The following is a 22420-nucleotide window of genomic DNA, read 5'->3' on the forward strand; positions in this document are numbered from 1 at the left end:
GATAATAGTGAGCAGAGCCCTAGCTCAGTAGTGCCTATGCTTTGCCTGCAAAAGATCCCCAGTTCAGTCCCTAGCTGTAAAAGACCCCTGTCTGAAATGCTGCTGCCACGGTCATTGTGCCCTGTAAACACAACAGAGCTAGGTGGATAAAAAAATCTGACTGGATTTCAGACCATTTTCTACGTTTCTAATACTGCCCAACGTGCAGGTTTGTTGTAAGGATCCTAACAACTCCTGGGTTCCTCCAGATCTACGGAGGAATAACAGCAGCATGAGAAGGATGAGGCTTCTCCTACATGGCCTCAGATTTCCACAGGAAGCAACTTTTATATAGGAACTGCTCCTGCACTGCTAAACATAATGTTGAAAAGAGCTCTATAAACAGTTACCGTATGTTAATTTAAAGTCACCTTTTCATAAGTATGTCACAAATGAAAAGAAACCAGCTTTTTATCAACTGATGGATTATCCATATGAGAACTGGTGCCTTATGGAGATTGGCATGGAGTTGTCTCCCCTACACAGGATAGGATTTCAGAGGAAAAGATTACAAGTTCACAAGGCAAACAGCCCAATTCTTTTCAAAAATTGATTGAGAAGTTAGAACTTGTAGATATTTGGGGATATAAGAATGGAGATGCTAAAGAATTTACACACATGAAAGATACAGATCACATTCAAGACTGGACATGGCTTGGTTGTCTAAAACGTTGACCACAGAGGTGTATAAAGTCAGCATCTTACCAAAGACATTTTCAGACCATAACCCTGTCATTTGAGACTTTTAAAAGTTTAGATTAAGTAGCTGTTTTATTTCAGTGTGTTATAAAAATATACTTCATAATGGGTGTGAACTTTTGTATATTTTTGAATAAGTATCAATAAATAAATTTTAAAAGGGGGATCACCTTTTCAGTCTTCTGCAATTTAGCCCTCCTCCATTGCACTGATAGACTTGCTTAGATGTATGGATTTCATTTGGACAATTGGAGTTTAGCCCATATTTTCATACTTCTGAAAGTCCATGGCCCAAATAATTTGAGCCCAGAACCTTCTGGTTATTAATTCATTCTATTTGTATAATTTAAGTTCTTTTGTAAGTATACAGATAAAATTCAAAACTGTAGACAATAAAACACTAAAACTTGGATAAGCACAGCAGCTACAACAATTTAAAATGAATATAAAAATGGGATATGCAAGGTTTTGATATTCCAGATAGATGTATGTATTAAAATTAAGGGATCTGGGAGAACAAAGGCTACATACATAACATGCATTTAAAGCTCCTCTCTCCTCCTCCTAAGCCTGGGAACTAGTTTGGTAAGATACTGGGAATGGTAGCTCTGTGATGGGTAAACCATAGTTCCCAAGATGGGGGGGGGGGGAGCAGAAGGCGCTTTAAATGCAGCCAAAGGCTTTACCTCCGAGGTGCCAGGTGAGCCTCTCTGAAGCCTGCATTCCCTAAGTGGGAGGCCAGCAAGGAAGGGCTCCCTCTGGTCATGACTCGGCTCACTTCTATCAGGTGGGAAAACCCAGAGAAGTGCATCCGATAAAGATCTCAAGACCTAGGCATGTATGCATGACAAAAGAAACCATCTTTCATTCAAAGCATTCTCTGTTAAAACGAGCAAGGCAAATGAGGCTGAGAAACAGACCCAGAACTATGAAAAGTTAGAAGCAAAGAGGAACGGGAGTTGAGTGAAGCTCGTACCTTTCTTCCCCACTGTCTGTATCATGGAGCATCCGAGCAATCTGCTTCATTTGTTGCTTGCGGACATAATCACGCACACGATACATGGCAGCATCCCGGCACAATTCCCGCAGGTCACTTCCTGAGTAACCTTTTGCTTTCTCAGCCAGCTCTTTCACGTTCACAGCATTGCTCATCTGTTTCAAAGGCAAAGGATCCCCTCTGGGTTAAATATGGAGAGTCACACATGCTCCCTAGGCAACTGTGGTAGTACTGGCAGCTGCACAGCCTTGAATCTGTCTGGGTAAACATCTATGACTTGGCTGATCTTAATAAATTTAGTGTTATGCTGTGCTGCTTATTGGGGGGGGGGCATGTTTGCATACATGTGTAAATAGGAATTAACTGAGCTGCTTGCATATTTGGACTTTCCAAGAGCATATCTGTGGGGTTCATCACAATGAGCTCCTGCACTTAAAAATTATCCCACCTTCCCCTAATCACTGTGGGTTAAACCACAGAGCCTAGGACTTGCCGATCAGAAGGTCGGCGGTTCGAATCCCCACGACAGGGTGAGCTCTAGTTGCTCGGTCCCTGCTCCTGCCAACCTAGCAGTTCAAAAGCACGTCAAAGTGCAAGTAGATAAATGGGTACCGCTCCGGTGGGAAGGTAAACAGTGTTTCTGTGCGCTGCTCTGGTTCGCCAGAAGCGGCTTGGTCATGCTGGCCACATGACCTGGAAGCTGTACCCCGGCTCCCTCAGCCAATAAAGCGAGATGAGCGTCGCAATCCCAGAGGCGGCCACTTTAACTTTACCTTTTACCCATAATCAGGCTGCAATTGGGGGTGGGGGGGGGGTATGGCAGGGAGAGAGGGAAACTTACATTTTCTCCAGCAAGGATGAGCTTCAGAATATCCTGCCGCTGCCTTTGTGTCTAACAGAAGAAACAGCAGGAGAGAATGAGACCAGTATGCTTTGATCTGGAGGTGGACCTAAGAACTGGCCAAGGCACATGATACAGCAACCTTACTGAAGCTAAACAGATCTGGGTCTGGTCTGTGCCTGGATGGAAAACTCCATAGAAGCCCAGGTGTGCCACAGTGGGTTTCATGAAAGGCAGGATAGGAATTAAGTGGGAGGTCTTTGGGGACAAACCAAATTACATCTCCAGAAATGTACTGTCGCTGACAAGAGAGTGATCTGTACTTGCATAGTGCTTCCAGGTGTTCAGAGCACTTTACAGGGCTTACCTAGTTGTAACCTGTGGCCCTAGATCTCGGACTCCAGCTCCATCAGCCCCAGCCAACATGGTCAGTAATTCAGCCGCTTCTGGGGAGGCCACACTTTCCCCACCCCCTAAATTAAATCAATCCTAATTGATGATATTTTGATTGAATATTGGAGTAAATAGCCTCATTTTGCATAGGAATAAACCAATAGTTTTTAAGAAGGAAGTGTACTGGTATGTATTGCAGCAGATGTGATCCCAGAAACGGCATTTCCTCCTGGGTGTCAGAGAAGGAGGCAATGCCAATGGACAACACCCTGGCTTCTTTCTGAGCCATTAATCATATTCCTGAGTTTGCACATAGTGGGCAGCTTTGGTGAACAGCTGAGTCACGGCTTGTGAAGGAAAAGGTACATGAACCTCATGCATATCCTGCCTTATGAAGCAGGAACTAGTCGTGTCATGGGTTGAAAGCCAGTTAAGGTATACATGCATCTACTCAGAAGAAAGTCTCCACTGAGCTTAGTGGGTCTTTTTACTCTCAAGTAATTGTGTAGAAGTGAAGGCTTTATGCTTGTGCTTGCAATTAACAAAAACATAAAATATGGGCAGAATATGTAACAGTGTGTCTAGAATAGAATGCTGAGCTGATATTTGAAGTACATTCAGAAAGGCCATGCGGATTTGGAAGAATCTGAAAGGGTGAGTGTCAGGAAGAAGTCAAGATCACAATGGGTGAGGAGGGAGATAGTCAGATATCCAAAAACTAGGATAAAGATCATGGCTTTGTCAGTGGCAGACCTTGGGGTCTCAAATTTCAGTGGCATCCTGCATGATGCCAGAATTCAGTGCCCCCCATGCTCCATTCTAAATAATAGCTTCAGCGAACACAGTGACACCCCTGAGGCTCCTTGCCCAGTGCACTCCCCATAATAAGACCTCACCTGGAGTACTGTGTCCAGTTCTGGGCACCACAGTTCAAGAAGGACACTGACAAACTGGAACGTGTCCAGAGGAGGGCAACCAAAATGGTCAAAGGCCTGGAAATGATGCCTTATGAGGAACGGCTAAGGGAGCTGGGCATGTTTAGCCTGGAGAAGAGGAGGTTAAGGGGTGATATGATAGCCATGTTCAAATATATAAAAGGATGTCACATAGAGGAGGGAGAAAGGTTGTTTTCTGCTGCTCCAGAGAAGCGGACACGGAGCAATGGATCCAAACTACAAGAAAGAAGATTCCACCTAAACATTAGGAAGAACTTCCTGACAGTAAGAGCTGTTCGACAGTGGAATTTGCTGCCAAGGAGTGTGGTGGAGTCTCCTTCTTTGGAGGTCTTTAAGCAGAGGCTTGACAACCATATGTCAGGAGTGCTCTGATGGTGTTTCCTGCTTGGCAGGGGGTTGGACCCAATGGCCCTTGTGGTCTCTTCCAACTCTATGATTCTATGATTCTATTCTAATCTGCATCCAGGGCCATCTTTACCTGGGGGTGCAAGGGGTGTGGGGCACCTGGGCTCCAAATTCTGGGGGCACCAAGCACTCACTGCTGAAGCCGCCCAAGCTCTTAACTAGCTACGTGTTATAAAATAATACATAATTTTGATCAAGCTAGAAAAACAAAATACATATATACCTAGGTATTACCGAAATGTATACCTACTGTTTCACTAGAGGACTTCGACTTTGTGCGCTCATTTACCAAAGATGTGCCGTGCCAGCGGTGGTGCTTGTCATTCACAATGGCGGCGCTTGTCAGACGAGCCAGCGGCAGCACTTGTCATTCTCAACAGCGCTGTGCACGCGACATTAACTCTTACAAAATATTATGTTACGTATTGCACCGAGCTGCTATGCAGCACCTTTGACACGACTGATCTCGCACTGCCTGCCTGTTAGGGTGTGAAACCTAAGACGCTGGCAAGTTAGCAATGTCATGTGACTTTATTATTATTATTTTTAAATGATATTTTATTAAATTTCACAAAAATTAACAACAATAAAAACAAATCACAAAAAACCAACAAACGCATACAACAAAAAATACCAACAAAAGACAAAAAAAACGACAATAAAAAACATAACAAAGAAAATTCAAGATTAAAAACAAACTCTGTTTCGAATTAATAACCTTCTAGATCTTATTTTCCTTGCTTCCACCCGCTTTCCTTTCATGTATTCCAATTTAAAATTAGTTCAGCAATTATCATATTATTCAAATTCATTTTTTATCTTTACCTTTATACTCTTATTTATCTTAATCACTGGAACCCCTTCATTTCATTTACAATGCCCTTAACATTCATAAATTTTACAATGTTTTTGTAGATAAACTTTAAACTTCTTCCAATCCTCTTCCACCTGCTCTTCTCCTTGATCTCGGTTTCTGCCAGTCATTTCTGCCAGTTCCATATAGTCTATAACTTGCATCTGCCATTCTTCCAGGGTGGGTAAGTCTTGTGTCTTCCAGTGCTTTGCGATGAGTATTCTTGCTGCTGCTGTGGCATACATAAAAAATGTTCTATCCTTCTTTGACACCAATTGGCCGACCATGCCCAGGAGAAAGGCCTCTGGTTTCTTCAGGAAAGTATACCTAAATACTTTTTTCAGTTCATTATAAATCATTTCCCAGAAAGCCTTAATCCTTGGGCAGGCCCACCAAAGGTGAAAGAATGTTCCTTCTGTTTCTTTACATTTCCAACATTTATTATCGGGCAAGTGGTAAATTTTTGCTAGCTTGACTGGGGTCATGTACCACCTGTAAATCATTTTCATAATATTTTCTCTTAAAGCATTACATGCTGTAAATTTCATACGGCATGAAAACTTTTGTGAAGAAATGGGTCTGAAGTAATTTTGTTTTTGTATTGCCAGCGAGAGGGGATGTTAGGGTGTGAAACCTAAGACGCTGGCAAGTTAGCAATGTCATGTGACTTTAAGTAGTCAAGCTCGTTAAGTTGTTAAGTTGCTCAGTATATAAAGAGTGTTTGTTTTCTCTGCCTGTGGGGCATGAAGCAAAAATGTCTGAAAGCTCCGGAGGTTTTTCTGTTATCTTTCTGCAATAAACCTGTCTTTGGAAAGACAGGCTTCCCTGTGTCGTTATTTCTTTGCTGCTGAGACTCTGAAGCTTGTACTGCAACAAGAATCTCTGCACTGGACTTAATTAATGCTCTGCAAAGAGAACTGTTGCTGGTTGTGCAGCGGAAGCGTTTACTGGACCAGTACACAGACTCTCTTAGGTTATGGATCCTTCTATGTTTCTACAGCTGTATTGTGTGCAGAGAAAGTGAAAGCAGCTTTCGGATGAGAGAAGACCGGCTTGGTCGTAAATCCAGCTCTTAAAGGAACTGAGAGGCTGCAGAAAGTTGAGAGAGCTGCGTAAGTGAAGATTTACAACTTCATTAGCTGCAAAAGGCTAGCTTGACCTCCCATTGTGTTTATGTTGTTAATAAAAACAGAGGACAGTTGTAGGTTGCTAGTGAAGAGACGGAGGGAAAAAGTTTAAAAGGCTTCAGAGGAGGCTGGAGGCATCTGAAAAGTGAGTAAAACAAATCCCAAGGGGAAAGAGAAGCAAGGGCACACAGAGGGAGTAGCAGCAGACCCCAAGAATGGCAGTGGAAAATTTCCAGGTTCCCTTTACAAAGTTGAACTCTGCTAATTACGTGCAGAGGTCTAAGAGGGCTCAAGTCTGGTTGGAAGCCAAAGAAGTGTGGGCTGACTATGTCCAGAGGCGAAAGCCGTTTGTGGCTGTTGCAGCAGATGCCACAGCAGAGCAACAGGCTGCTGCACATGCTCAGAACAGGGAACATGATAAAATGGACACTAAAGCTAGATGCATGTTGATGGTATCGATAGACGATTCCCAATTACCTCATGTGGAAAATTTAAGGTCTGCATTTGAAATTTGGGAAGCTCTTAGGCGAATTCACCATAGAGCCACGCCCGGAGAGAAGGTGAATATTATACGTGCTTTGTATGAGTTGAAACTGAAGCCAGGGGATAGTGTGGTTGAACACACGTCACAGATGACTGAGTATTTCAACCGACTGTCATCTCTAGGTGTGAATTTTCCTGAAAATACTAGTTTATACTCTGCTTAGCAGCCTGCATGCAGGGTTTGAAAACTTAGTATTAACTTTACAAGTTTTGCCAGAGGACCAGCTGAATATGAATTATGTGACTGGTAGATTGTGTGAGCAAGAATATCAACATCATCGAAAACGTATTGATAATTCAAATACCCCAGACTTCCGGGGGCGGCGCGAACGGCAATGGCGGTCCTCTTTACCTGGTGAAGGGGAAGCTCCGCAGAAACGGGTCGTCCGCTACGGCGAAGCAGAAACCCAGGCAGGAAAACCACAGGCAGCGTTAGCCTGTGGCCGTGGGACTCAGCGGGCACCATTTGCGCCCCCCAAAACGTCAAAGGAACCCCGTAAGGGGCTCCAGAGCGTGAAGGGGCTGGCGCGGTGCTGAGAGTCGATAGCTCTTTCTGTGGGGTGAAGCCGCGAAGCTGCTGCCGGTGAGCGCTGACCTTCTTCCTGGGACAAATTGGCTACAAAACAACTACCCGTGAGTAAGAACTTTATTGATTTGGGACTAAATTACTGGAAATTTGGCTTTAAAGCGGGAGGTGCAACCAGGAAGTCCGCCTCCCAGCTCTGTACAAAGACTCAGAGCAAAGATGTTTAAATTTCTAATGCCCGGGAATTTACGTTTTTAAAGGGCACTCATCTGAGCATCGATTGAACCTAGTTTACTTCTGCTACCCATGGATTTAACCTTTTATCTGTGGATATATCTCTTTTTCCTTGTGGATTTACAAATTCTTTGGGAGACTCCGGCATCGGGCTGCCAGACTACTAGAGCTACAAAATTGCTAGAACTGTCAATTGGTTAGAACTGCTACAGTGGACTGTTACATTGATCTGCTACGTTGGGAATTCGCACTCTTTGAGACATTGTAAGTACTCAAGGACTGGCTCTGCAAAAGACTAAAAGACTAAGAAGGTTTCTAGGAATTTTCGGCTGTTTGATACTGATATTAACATTTGACAGACTTGAACAACTTGGTAAATTGCATGAACAGTAACTTTCTTTCTCTCAAGAATTAGTTAGTGTCCCCCTAGTGGAACATTGAAATTTGGCAATTGCTGGGGGAATTTTCCATTCAGGGGCTTGTGGATTCCCATGGGAATTGTTAATCGTGAGACTGACCTTGGTGCATAGACAGTGGTGGGATGAGTGGGAAAACAAGATCAGGCAAAGCCAAAACACAACAAACTACTATAACTTCACTGCATTCAGACTTGGAAGAGGAGGGAGGAAGGTTAAGTCTAGAGACTGCCTGATCTCCCTCAGAACGAAAGAAGAAAGAGACAAGATACTGAGTGCACACTTTCAAAAGACCTTAGAAATTCAGGATATCAACGTGGAAATCTACAAGGACATCCTGAAACACTTATTGGAACTTAGATCTGATTACAGAGATTTGGTGACACTACTGAGAGGTAACAGTATCATCTTTAGATGGGAGTTCCCCCAGGGACCATCTTTTACTTTTAGGGGGAAGAAAGTTAAAATCAAAACAGCTGAAGACAAGGAAAAATTTTTGAGTGACTACGGAGAAGACCTTCAGAAAGGGATTGAAGGTGAACTAGGAGCCTTAGGACCTGGACCACTAAGTTCTGTACCCACACCTTCGGGATCTGTGGACCCCGAGAAAGTGATACCACGGCCAAAGGGAGAATAAAAACACTTCAACATGTCTCTTCATGTCTGGCAGGGCAAAAAGCCCAGAATAAAATTTAAAATACTGACTGATGCTAAAGAAAGAGGGGGTTTGCCCTGGCAGACATGAAGTTATATTATGAATCAGCAGCTTTCTGCTGGATGAAGGACTGGCTAGTTCTTGAAAACACTGACATTCTGGATTTGGAAGGGTTCAACAATGTGTTTGGGTGGCATGCATATTTGTGGTATGACCAGGTTAGAGCTCATAAAGCATTTAAGAACCATATTGTCAGGAAAGCAGTTTTTAATGTCTGGACAAGATATAAAGATGTATTAGAAAACAAGACCCCAAGGTGGTTGTCACCTATGGAAGCTAAGGCTCTGAAAAGACTCAATATGGAGGCCAAATGGCCAAAATATTGGGAGATACTAGAACATGATCAAGATACATGGAGATTGCAGAGTTTTGAGAAATTAAAAGATAAAGTGTGAGACTGGCTACACTATTACCAAATCAGAGAGGTCTTTAATATGGACAAGAAAATAGGTTTCCAGGTGGAAAAATCAAAATTAGAAACGGAATTGTTAGAACCTAAAACTAAGGTACTGTCAAGAATGTACAACTTGCTGTTAAAATGGAATACTCAGGATGAAACGGTCAAATCAGCTATGATTAAGTGGACACAAGACATTGGTTATAACATTATGTTTGCTGACTGGGAACGGTTATGGACCACTGGTATGAAATTTACGGCATGTAATGCCTTGAAAGAAAATATTATGAAAATGATTTACAGGTGGTACATGACACCAGTCAAGCTTGCAAAGATATATCATTTGCCTGGCAATAAGTGTTGGAAATGTAAGGAAACTGAGGGAACATTCTTTCACCTCTGGTGGACGTGAAATGATCTACAATGAACTGAAAAAGGTATTTAAGTATACCTTCCTTAAGAAACCAGAGGCCTTTCTCTTGGGCATTGTTGGCCAGAAGGTGTTAAAGAAGGATAGAACCCTTTTTATGTATGCAACAACAGCAGCAAGAATACTTATCGCAAAGTATTGGAAGACACAAGATTTGCCCACCTTGGAAGAATGGCAGATGCAATTGATAGACTACATGGAACTGGCAGAAATGACTGGCAGAATCCGAGACATGGGAGAAGAACAAACAGAAGAAGAATGGAAGAAATTTAAAGATTATCTGCAAAAACATTGTAAATTATTTGAATGTTAAAGTGATGCAGGATAGTGAGATAATGTGGCATTAGTGACAAAGCTGAAAGGAATGTGCAAAGCTGTTTTATGAGTAACAAGTAAAGAAACACAGTTAAATTAATCAAATGATGGGGGATTAGAAGATAATTGGACAGCAGTGGGAATGGTTAATTTAAAAGAAATTAAGTAATATTAAAATTAGTCAAAATAGAGGAAGAATTTGCTGAAACTAAATTGGAAATTTGAATACAGAAAAGGGAGATGTGAGGAAGTCAGGAAAGTAAGTTATATGAAATTAAGAGTTGAACTTACAATTTTGTTTGGTTTTTGTGTTTTTTACCGTTTATTGTTTGTTGTTGTGTTGTTTTGTCTTGTTTGTTATTATAAAATCTGTTGAAACCTTAATAAAAATCTTTTTTTTTACAAAAAAAAAAAAGATAATTCAAATACCCCAAGGGTTGGATGTTCAGATAATTCCCAGCATGGGGGAACTAGCAGGCAGAGTTGTAAGGAAGCCTCACAAGTGTCTGCTATGGCCAGCAAGTCATGTTTTCGATGTGGCAGCAGGTTTCATTTGATAGCAAAGTGTCCAGAAAAGCAACAGGAATTTCAACAGTCCAAGGCCAGTTTCCGGAGCTACAGGGGAAGACGACGTGAGAACTACAAGAATCAACGATCCAGAGGGGGAGCAGGTGCTGATAAGGGACTATCTGCAATGGCAGCACAACAGAGTCCTAAAAGGAGCCAACAAACCTTGAAGTGGATAATTGACAGTGGAGCAAGTCACAGTTTAGTTCCAGCGTCATCTAGTGGCAGCTTGATGAACTGCAAGACATTGCCCAGTTGCAAAAACTGTGACTATAGCAGACAATAGTAAACGAGAAATGAACCTTAAAGGCACAATTTATGTTAATTGTTTGCAAACTAACCTTCCTGTTTTCGTTCTTCCAGGAATGAAGAATGGACTTTTGAGTGTGTCATGCCTGGTAAAAAGTGGTTTTAAGGTTGAGTTTGAAAATGATGTGTGCCCCATTTCGAAACAGGGGAAGGAGCTAGTTAAAATTCCCTGTGAGGATGGGCTTTTTGTTTTGGATGAAGAGCAGTTAGCAGCAGGTAGATGTTCAACAGGTGAAGCGCAAGCTAAGTGTGTAAATAAGGCTCCTCATACAGGTTGTGCACATCTACTACACAGAAGGTTAGCTCATATATGCTTTAAGTATGTAAGCAAGATGCCAGATTTAGCTGAGGAGTGTAACATTAAACCCTGTCCAAATTTTCTGGATTGTTGTGCTTGTAAACATGCTAAGTTAAGACATGTAACTATCCTAGATCTGATAGAGTAAGCAAGAAACCCTTTGAACTTGTGCACACAGACGTGTGTGGCCCTATGCCAGTCAAATCGCTTGGAGGTGCAAGATTTATGCAAATTTTGGTGGATGATTTTTCAAGGGCTAGTTGGGTTTTCTTTCTGAAAGAAAAATCACAAGCAGCTTCCATCCTGATGGATTGGATTGAAGAAGTCGAATGTAAATTTGACACCAGGGTACGTAAAATACAATCAGATCGTGGTGGGGAATATGTGAACCACACGCTGGAGACGTGGCTAAAAAGGAAAGGTATAGTTCATAGACTTACCAATCCCTATTCACCACAGGAGAATGCAGTTGCCGAAAGAAAATTTCGAACATTACAGGAAGCCATTGCTGCTTTGCTGTATGATTCTGGACTTCCACAGCGTTTTTGGGCTGAGGCTGCACTGTATGCGAATTATACTTTTAACAGAGTGTACAATAGCACAGTAGGCAACACTCCTTCATGCTATTTGGGGAAAAACCAAAAATTGATCATCTAAGAGTTTTTGGATGTCGTGCTTATGTGCTGGTGCCTAGGGCACAACGTAGGAAAGGCGATCCTAGATCTAAAGAAATGTTTTTCTGTGGTTATCAAGCAAACACAAAAGGTTGGAGATTTGTGAATGTAGAAGGCAATCAAACGAAAATCACAATCAGCAGAAGTGCGGAATTTTGTGAACAGGATGGTTGGAATAAAATTCATGGAAATCCTGACATACTATTTGATGTAGTGAACAGTAACAATGAAACTCAGGCCCCAGGGCAGGTATTAGTTCCAGAACAGGCTGAGGAATTTGAGTCTGAGGACGAGGGTGAGAAATCGTCTAGTTCACCCAAGTCTGTAAAGTCAGAATCTTCTAGCTCTAAAAGTTCACCTGTACAGCAAGAGAGACGTGTAAAGTCAGAATCAGAAAGTTCTTCAACTACTAGTGACAAACAGGTGACGACTAGTGATTCTGGGTCAGAGGGGGAAACTGAAGGAACATCACAGGAACTGTTAAGGCGTTCCAAGCGTACCAACAAAGGTAAACCTCCTGAAAGGTACCAAGCTATTAATGTTTGGGCTGGTTTGGCAAATTGCGAACCTGAAAGTTTTGAGGAGGTTGAGCAATTACCCCAGGAGGAGGCCAGTAGGTGGCGTGAGGCCATGCAAAAAGAGTTGAATTCTATGAAAGAACTGGGTGTGTTTTCCATCACCAAACTGCCAGAAGGTATCAAGGCAGTAAGTTGTAGGTGGGTGTACAGGATAAAGACAACAGCGATGGGGAAACCAGAGTAAAAAGCAAGGCTTGTAGCTCGAGGTTTTACGCAAAGAAAGGGGTTACATTATTCCGAAGTCTATGCACCCACTTCAAGGAGTGAAACCCTACGGGCACTATTAGCAGTTGCTGCTCAGAAAGGGTTCAAAGTGAATCAATTTGATGTCTCTACAGCTTATCTTCATTCAGACTTGGCTGAAGAGCTCTATATGGAGCTACCGCCAGGATTGAAAGTTGGTAAATCAAATCAGGTATGGAAACTACATAAATCTATTTATGGACTCAAGCAATCTGCTCATAATTGGAATGAGTGTTTGAATGACGTTTTGGTAGGCATTGGTTTTAGCAGGAGCAAGGCTGACAATTGCTTATATTTCAGAGGTTCAGGAGATGCTCAATAATCTTTGCTTGTTTATGTAGATGACCTGATTTATACTTCAAAGACACAAGAACAAGTAAAAAAACTAGCCAAAGAGTTAAATAAACACTTCAAAGTTAAGAATCTTGGTGATGTGAAGGTCAATCTTCAAAGACACAAGAACAAGTAAAAAAACTAGCCAAAGAGTTAAATAAACACTTCAAAGTTAAGAATCTTGGTGATGTGAAGGTCTATCTTGGTGTTCAGATAGATAGGACCAAAAATGGCAGTTTTCTACTGAATCAAAAAGGCAAGATATTGCAAATGTTGAAAAAGTTTGGCATGACAGAGTGTGCAGGTGTTAGAACACCAATGGAAATGGGTTTTGTAAAAGACAATGAGTTCAAGGATAGTGCTGAATTCAAGCGTGCTGAAATCTTTCAGTCAGCACTGGGAAACTTACTTCATCTTTCGCAATGGAGTAGACCAGATATTGCTTACGCTGTTAACTTACTCAGCAGAGAAGCTTCAAAACCTAGTGTAAATGCATGGAAAGGAATTCAAAGAGTGATAAGATATTTACAATACACCAAAGATTTTTGCCTTGAATTATCTTCTGAAGGACAAGCACAGATTACTTGTTGGGCAGATAGTGATTGGGCAAATTTAAAGGATAGAAAATCAATGTCTGGCTGTGTAATAAAATTTGGTAACTCTCTGATTGGGTGGAGATCCAAGAAACAGAACCTGATTGCTTTGTCGTCAACAGAAGCTGAGTTCTGTGCCTTATCTGAGTTATGTAGAGATCTAGAATTTTACAAATGCTTGGCACAAGAGATGTATGAAAAGGCCATCACTCCAATCACTGTATGGGGTGATAATCAACCGTGTCTTAAGTTAGCAGAAAATGGGCAGTTTAAAGGTCGTACAAAACATTTGGATATCCGCTTTCAAAATGTTTGTCAAACGGTAAAAGCAGGAATTGTTAAATTAAATTACTGTCCCAGTCATGAAAATCAAGCTGATGGTTTTACAAAACCGCTTGGGTTTCAGCGGCATGAAAACTTTTGTGAAGAAATGGGTCTGAAGTAATTTTGTTTTTGTATTGCCAGCGAGAGGGGGTGTTAGAGTGTGAAACCTAAGACGCTGGCAAGTTAGCAATGTCATGTGACTTTAAGTAGTCAAGCTCGTTAAGTTGTTAAGTTGCTCAGTGTATAAAGAGTGTTTGTTTTCTCTGCCTGTGGGGCGTGAAGCAAAAATGTCTGAAAGCTCCAGAGGTGTTTCTGTTATCTTTCTGCAATAAAGACAGGCTTCCCTGTGTCGTTATTTCTTTGCTGCTGAGACTCTGAAGCTTGTACTGCAACAAGAATCTCTGCACTGGACTTAATTAATGCTCTGCAAAGAGAACTGTTGCTGGTTGCGCAGCGGAAGCATTTACTGGACCAGTACACAGACTCTCTTACTGCCTGCCAGCTGCAATAAACACACAAGACGTAACCGGCTGTACATTTGAAAAAATAATATATACTATTCATTGTATTGAATTGTAGATTTCAACAGAAGTGACTCAAAGTTCAACGTAAAAAGTAGAAGACCCAGTGGGTCAGTTTATTCTCTAATCCGTTTATGCATATGTGAAAGTGTCTATTCCACCTGCCTGTTCATAAAGTCCAACAATCCACACGAAAGGTTGTTGCAGTTCCACAGAATCCTTTCACAGAGTCTAAGACAAGGATTTCTGGAATATTTGGACAGTGGATAGTAGTCCTGTATAGCACAGTTGCTGTCCTGTGATATCATATATGAGTTTGCCCAAGACAGCGAAACAAGGCTAATATTCCGGAAATATTCAATACAATGAATAGTATATATTATTTTTTCAAACGTACAGCCAGTTACATCTTGTGTGTTTATTGAATATGTTTCACGTAACCAGAGGTTTGTTGTTGTTTTGTGCCTGCCGGCTGCAGGCAAGCTGCACGAGATCAGTCGTGTCAAAGGTGAAACTTTTCAAATTGCATTTTAATTTCATCACTTACAGTTCAAATTCGTTTGGAGAAATTGTTTTTAAAAAGTGTGGCATCTGGCATTAGCATAATAAAAGTTAATTTGGGGGCTAAACTAAATTTGGGGCGCTGGGCAAATCTTTGCTCCCTGGTGGCGCATATGCTAAAGACGGCCCCGTCTGCATTTGGCTTTGTTTCGTCTTTTGGGGGAGACTTCCTTTTATACAAGGGCATTTTATTCAGGCATCATACCAGCTGGGTAGCTGCTATGATGAGCTAAATAAATAATGCAAGTATATTAGCCAGTTTTTGCAAGCACAAGAAGATTCTAGCATAAGAAGACAAGAAGATCTATAGAAGATAAAACTTTGAAGATCTGCCTGCACTGCAAAATTGTCTGCCTACTTCAGTGGTCAAGCATTGCCTTGGACTGGTCAGAAAAGACTCACTTCTGCCTGAATATGGGAGGATCAGCCACTCCCCTTTCCTGAAGGTGTACTTTAGGTTGCAATGAGCCATCTTTGAACAGGAATTGTATCCTCTGTTGGTTGTGGATGAAGCATTGTACCTCAGTAAAATGGAGCTGCACCTTTCCCTCCTTTTGCAGTCTGGATTTCACTTCCTGAACTCTTATAAAGCCTCATACTGATCTATGTTGATGCTTACATAAAATTGCAGTCTTAAGTGATCTTTCGTGGGGCTGTTGCATCTCCCGGTGGGGACACTGATCATTTGGAAAAGTTAATTTATTTTTTTCATTTTTTATTTTTTACTGGAGGGACTTCTACTCTGTCCTTCAATACCACCCCTAGACCAGCTGGACACATGTTTAATTGCCTTGTTTTCTAGCACTTGGACCAGGAAGCAATTCTTAATTGTGTTCTGGCTGTTATGCAGTGATTTCTCTGGCATCTTCCTCAAGCATAACCCAATCAATGTTGAACTGGAAACCTCACTGTGCAATAGCAGAAGTGGACATGGAGCAGGTGTGAGCTGGATTTATTAGAAGGTAAGGTTTGCTTACAGGCAGGCCAATCTGGAAGGTAGTTGGCATTCTCCTCAGGATGGCTGGATCTACATCTTGTGGTCTGTTGGTTGCTCCTAGCACCATTACCTGAAACACAATTGGACCGTGATGGTCATTGATTGATCTTGTGTTTTAACTGATCAGTTAAATTTGCGTATGATTGCATATGAAAAAAACTATATGAATAAAACAATGTTACTCATATTACTCATACTCAGAGTAGACCTATTGAGGTTAAGTCACAGGTCCATTTATTTCAGTGGGTCTACTTCAAGTTAAACTTACTGCAGGTGTCCCCCACTTGCCCGTGATTGACTCATGTGCAAACATGTATTCACACTGTGCCCCCAAATAAAGAAAGAAATAAGTAATTTGATTCAAACCTTGAAATGGCCAGAGAGAGCTGGAGAGTCTTTGTGACTTGTAAGAAGTCTCCCCTCAGAGCCTGAAGAGGACTTCAGTGAGGGTGGGGGAAGCCCCAAAGAGACGAGAGGTGCAGTGCGGCTTTGTTTAGGCTGCTCAGCCTATGTGGCTAGCAGCTGACATGCGGGGTAGCACAGCAGCCACTGCAGCCACCACTTTCCCCTGCATCCTCCAGGCTCCGAGCTTCAACTCTAGTTGTGGCTATTTTTAGATACAGTATTTTTTGTCTGGATTGGAAAGAGTGTGTCAGAGAGGGCGTTTAAAGGGTGTTTAAGGGTGTTCCCCACTTATGCAATGTTTGCTTATGCACACAGGGGCCCAGAATATAACCCCAGTGTAAGTGGAAGGAACACCTGTACTCTTTTTTTAAAATAAGAGAGCATACTTTTTAGGTGACCCATGCATGGAGCAGGCATCACCTTAGAAGAGGCAAATGTATAACAGGAGGGAAGGAGCACTGGTTGCCCCTGGCTTGTTTGCATCAACTGAGCTAGGTGGTGGTACCTGGCAATTGGTTCCAGTCTCCAGACCATCCCAAAGGCTCATAAACTCTGCTTTCATCATGGCAGTGGCTTCATGGTCAGCTTTGGAGCGGTTCCTCAAGAAGGCATCTGACAGGAGGGAGAAAAGGAACAGTTTAGCCAAAAGGACTGGGCTTCTGTCCTTTTCCCTGTGCTGGTGTCTGTTTTGACTGTCTTTACGTAGAGGCTTGACAACCATATGTCAAGCCTGTGCTGGTGTCTGTTTTGTCTGTCTTTAAGCAGAGGCTTGACAACCATATGTCAGGAGTGCTCTGATGGTGTTTCCTGCTTGGCAGGGGGTTGGACTCAATGGCCCTTGTGGTCTCTTCCAACTCTATGATTCTATGAACTCTAAGAAAACTGCGTATATCATTGCAGCCTTAGCCTGTTGTAGCAAAACCAGCAATGTTGCAACACTTTAAAGATTAATCTGCTTATTTATTTATTACATTTATATATCTCTTTTCCTCCCAAAGGAGCCCAGGGTTCCAAACACACAAGGGATAAAATAAAGAATCTAAAAATAATTCCATTACAGAGGTAGACTGGGAAAGAGTTCTACTTAAAAGGCTTGTGAAAGAGCAGGGTCTTTAGTAGGCACACAGTAGGCAAACACATTATTTATTACAGTCCAGAGACCTGCAGAAACAGTTCTTAAAGCCGAAATACATAGAAAATATTCCAGGCGAGTCACTGTGTTTTATCCGGAGCATGTTTATTTCTAATTCTTATTACCTCCGAGAGAAATTTTGCCACAGCCAGGGTAATAATTTGTCATATCTTTGAGAAGATACTTGAGATAGTAGGTTTCAGAATTCCCAGGTAAAATTGCCATTAAAATTTTAATTAATTGATCCCTGGCTTGTTTATACAGCCCGCAGTGTAGTAAGATAAGCTTCATACAATCAACAGCTTCTTGGCCTTTTGACTAAGATCAAGTGTAGTCTTCAGTAGGCATTGAAAACATGGGTAGTCTGTGCCTAATATTGAACAGGAGGGAATTCCAAAGGGTAAGAGCTGCAACACTAGAGGCCTGATTCCTATATTCTGCAGACTGAACCACTGGAGAAGGTGGTATCTGCAGGAGGCCCTCACCTGCAAAGCACAGTGACTGACTGGGTAGAGAAGGAGCCAGAGGGTCTTTTACTCCTTTTCCTTACCTTCGCATGATGTTTGAGCATTATTGCGTGGCTATTCCCTCCCCCCCCCCAGGTGGAATAAATAAAGACACCAGACACAAGTATTATGGTTAATGGGCGAAATTGGCCACAACTTTATTGATTACAGGTAAGAGAGGTATTGGCTTTAGGCATTGGCCCCTAACCGACTATCCGGTCTAACCGGGAAGGGGTAAACACCAACAGGGGGAGCTACCCAAGATGCATATCCCTAGGCGCTCCCCGAGGGGTTACCGCTCGGGGGCGCGCTTTAGGCCCTAGCCTCCGTAGGTTTCGGACGAGGCGTCGCCCCTCGGAGTCCTTTAACGAACTACCCTTCAAGCATTGGGGGAGGTGATGGCGTTCCTCCCCCCCCATCTCATTTGCATGACAATACCCCGGCCAATGCCTACCGCCAAAACCGAGGGAGTTGTGACGATTTGCTATGAGGTAGGCGAAAAAACCAAGTGGCTCCAAACCAGCCAATTAGCCAAATGGAAAAACTCCTACCAGGCCCCTTGCGGCGACCAGCCGAAGCCCACAGCAAGGTCGATGGCAAAACCTAGAGGGTGGGTGGGTGGGAAAGCGCGTCAGCTGCAAGGGAGAAAAGGGGCGAGCCAAGGGCTGCCCCGACCTTAAGTGGCCTCTGGAAGGTCCGCCCCCGTCGCCAGCCAATTGGCTGGCGCTGCGGGGGGATGCAAATTAAGGGAATCCCTGCTTCCCGCGAGGCTGATGCCAGCCCCGCGAGAGTGTGGGCGGGGTCGAGAGCCCGCAACACCCCCTCCTCCTGAAGTTCAGTAGTGGCATCAGAGCCATCGAACCAGTGGCTGTTAGAAGAAACAGAACACTGGCCCAGGTGGCGCTTTAGCCATATATGACGGAGCAATTCTTACCTTTATATGTTCAAGAAAGGAAGGGAAGGAGGAATTGGCTGGGAGACTGAGAGTGACAAAGAGATCTAGGAGTGACTTAAGAGTAAGGAGAGGCAACCATGGCAGAGGACGCTGATGTTGGGATATGGGAGGAAGGGATACAAACATTACCTATTTCATCTATGAAAATGATGCAGGGCTGAAGCTTGGTTGCCAGTGAGAAGACGGCAGCTGTGAGCTTCTGTGACTCTCCATACCATTTGTCCGTCAGCGTAGATGCTTGCAGGTTGATGAACCTGCATCCTGAAGCCTGGGCTGTTGCTTTGGCAAGAAGGGTTTTCCCACAACCCGGAGGGCCATAAAGTAAGACACCTGGTAGCAAGGAAAAACCCACCAGCACAGGTTCACAGTCTACCTCCCTTTTTTATGTGAGAAGTTCATCCCCACTTTCTGATTGTATTATAAAGCCCACCAGGAACAATTTTCCAATTCAAAGATTGCCAGCCCTCTGGGGCTCATGGGCAGATGTGCAGATCAGAGAAACTTGTGGGCATTGTACATACCACAATCATGCACACATGCACTGCAGCCACACACATATGTCTACACAGCAAATACTTGCACACTCCCCCAACCATTAGGCTTGAAAAATGTGCTTCTCTCCCCACCCCACCCCAGCCTAGTTAGAGAGTGGTCTTCTTGCAGAGGGCAGCTGGGGAGGCAAAAGATAAGCATTCCTCCCCGGCTGCCATCTCCAGGAAGATCTCTCGCTCCACACACAACAATTAGGCTTGACCCTCCCATCAGGCAAGGTGAGGTGACCATCTCAGGGCAGCAGATCCCGATGTAGATCTTCATTCACCCTTTCTTCCCTAGCAGGGAGGGGGACACTAGTGGTTTGTCTCAGGTGCCAACATCTGTTTTGTGAGGTGAGTATTTCAGAACAGGAGAAGGGAGAGTTGACACCCCCCCCTTGGAAAAAGGCTTCTATTGTCTATAACAGAATGCTTCTTTCAAGCCTAACTCCAGCATTGCAAGGAAAGGGACCCTGCAGGCTTCAGGGAAACCTCTGCAGGCACATTTGTGCCCATGTGCACTGCACCAACAACTCATTTTCTAACTACAGTAACCATTTTAGGAAAGGGACAATGGGCACAACTTGTGACCCACCAAGAAAAATTCAGCCCCCCCCCCCATCCTTCTATGTACTGTAGTTTGCCAGTGTCTCAGAGGTGTGTCCATATAAGTTCTACTCAGAGTGCACCCACTGAAAATGATGGACATAATTTACTCTTCTTCATTATATTCAGTTGGTCTTCTCTGAGTAGGACAAGCATTGGATACAATCCTCTGTTTCACCATCTCAGACAAGCAGCAGAAACAGAGGCGTCGTGTTTCTGTCATTCTTGCTGAGCACTCGCACCCCTTACAGCTTTTGGCTCAGGATATCCAGAATGTCATTTTATTTGGAGTGCTGACTGACACAATTTGAAGGAAGAATATTGGAGTGTGGTGGGCAGTCTTTTTAAAAAACAGAATCACATGAGACTTAGAGTTATAAGGTACCTTAGAGGCAATTTAGTCCACCTATTAGTGTAATTGACTGTGAATGTGTGCACTAATCGGAACTTTAATTAAAGTAGCTTTGATTTGGAGGGATTTGTTAAATTTAAACTGAGTAGAGCATTTAATTTAATTCTGTTGGAATAACGCTTTCAAGCTGGGGAAAATATTTTTGTTGTCGACGGAAAAATGCTAATGGAAGTATTAATGTTTAATACCTAATGCTGCTCTTGCTGCTGCCCAACTGACTGAGACAATTCCGCGTTGATGTACGTTCTGTTTGTGTGCATGTGTGGTGCCAGGTCCCCAGAAGTGGTCCCTGGAAACGGGGAGCAGCTCTTAGCCGAGCCCCGCCATCCCTCCCTGCGTGTGTCAGCTGTGGCAGCTCCACCCCCCACCCCGGCTTGCGGGAGATGGAGGAATGGCAGGCCGTTTTACGCAATTTTGCTTTTGTGGGGGGGGCCCCAGAACAGAACCCCTGGGTAAATGGGGAGTCACTTGTACATACCCAGCAAGTTTCTTAAGTGGACAACAGGTAACAAACTAACCCTCTGACCATAATAACCTATTTGATATGTAGGGTTTGGCTAAATAATGCAGATTTTAAAAGGAAGGAAATACTTTCCTTAAGTCTCAAAAATGATATTGAGTAACTAGTAAATTGCCCCTTGTTCCAAAATAAATACCTCTTGGGGGCTGGCAGAGCCTGGAGTGCTGCAACAAGTGTCGCCGCTGGAATGGGAGGATCACAGTGTCCTGGAGTTCGCTGACCATCTCATCCAGGCCTGCAATGTCCTTCCAAGTTACCTGTAGGTGGGACAAGCTGTGAGCAGTTGGCAGATAACAAAGGGACTAACAAAGGTTAGAAATTTGAATCTAAATGTAACTGCACTATTTTCCTGTTATCCTTGGCTTTTCTATTCATTCTGTCACTGTTTTTCCTCCATTATAACCAACCATTCAGACTAAGCTCTTTGGGGTAGGGATCTTTTCTATCTATTCTTGGTTTAAAGGGTTGTCTACATCAGCAATTTTCATCCTTTTTAAATAACTGACCCAAACAGACATATGGGGCCCATATCTTAATTGTTTGCCATTTGTAGAGTGGTATTTGGACTGGTGGTTGTGCTGCTGTTGTGACCCATCTTAGATCAGGTCATGACCTGAGAGTGGGTCCCAACCCACCAGTCAAAGACCCAACAGTCTATATTGATGTGCTGTAAAGTGCTAAAGTTCCAGATCTGAATTACTAATTCTGGTGTGAACCCACACAATCTCATTTCAGAACTAAGATATGTGCAACTTTTTTTTCCCTGTCCATTTTTCTTCAGCAGATTAGAGAGCCTCAAAACTCTCTTGCGTTTTGTCAAGAGGAGCAGCAGCCTGGCCACCTACCTTGATATCCTTTGGAACCACCAGGTGAGCGGCAATGATCATCTCATGCTCTGCCAGCTTCACTCCTTCCACCCCAATGAATGAATGAGTGAATAGACTTTATTTGCGTAGCCGACAGGCCATAGCATCAAAGGACAAACACCGACAAAAATACATTATGAATATAGTTACCATAAAATCTTATGACCTATTAAAACCCTGGGTAGAAGCTGGATTATCATTCATCCATGACCTTCTGTCCCATGGGCGGCGGCCTTTTCTCTGGTAGATTGTTCCAGGTCGGTTAAGTGAATAGACCAGCCAAATTGAAAAATTATAAATATAAATATAACCTCGGAGGGATGGTCAGGACAGGGAGAAAGATAATAATAACCAGATGCAGATAAATTAATAATCTCAGTACTTAAAACTTGGCAGAGGTAATAAAATAATAATAATAAAACGTAATTATAATAATAATAAGATTCTAGGCGAGGAATCCGGGTAACGACACTGATGTCATTCAGATAGCAGCTTTCAGTCTCATTGCTCTCTCGATAAATTTGGCAACCTTCTCTGTTGTCGAGCTGTTCTGGTCGGCCAGGAGTGAGAACAATTTGGCTTCACAAGAGCGGCCCGGGAT

The 22420-nt window shown here is 43.0% G+C and overlaps 1 protein-coding gene across 1 annotated transcript in view; it reads right to left on the bottom strand.

The window, feature by feature from the left end:
- Window positions 1-22420, bottom strand: part of LOC310832146 (outer mitochondrial transmembrane helix translocase-like) — a 50990-nt gene that overhangs the window by 4551 nt on the left and 24019 nt on the right. Inside the window, exons 4-9 of the mRNA XM_083713764.1 lie at window positions 21090-21210; window positions 19012-19212; window positions 16795-16901; window positions 15865-15954; window positions 2577-2627; window positions 1715-1890 (exon numbers count right to left, since the gene is read on the bottom strand). Of these exons, the coding sequence (XP_083569890.1) occupies window positions 1715-1890; window positions 2577-2627; window positions 15865-15954; window positions 16795-16901; window positions 19012-19212; window positions 21090-21210 (746 nt within the window). The remainder of the gene's footprint in view (window positions 1-1714; window positions 1891-2576; window positions 2628-15864; window positions 15955-16794; window positions 16902-19011; window positions 19213-21089; window positions 21211-22420) is intronic.

This window comes from Podarcis gaigeae (assembly GCF_964106915.1).
Source record: "Podarcis gaigeae genome assembly, chromosome: 15".
Lineage (NCBI taxonomy): Eukaryota > Metazoa > Chordata > Lepidosauria > Squamata > Lacertidae > Podarcis > Podarcis gaigeae.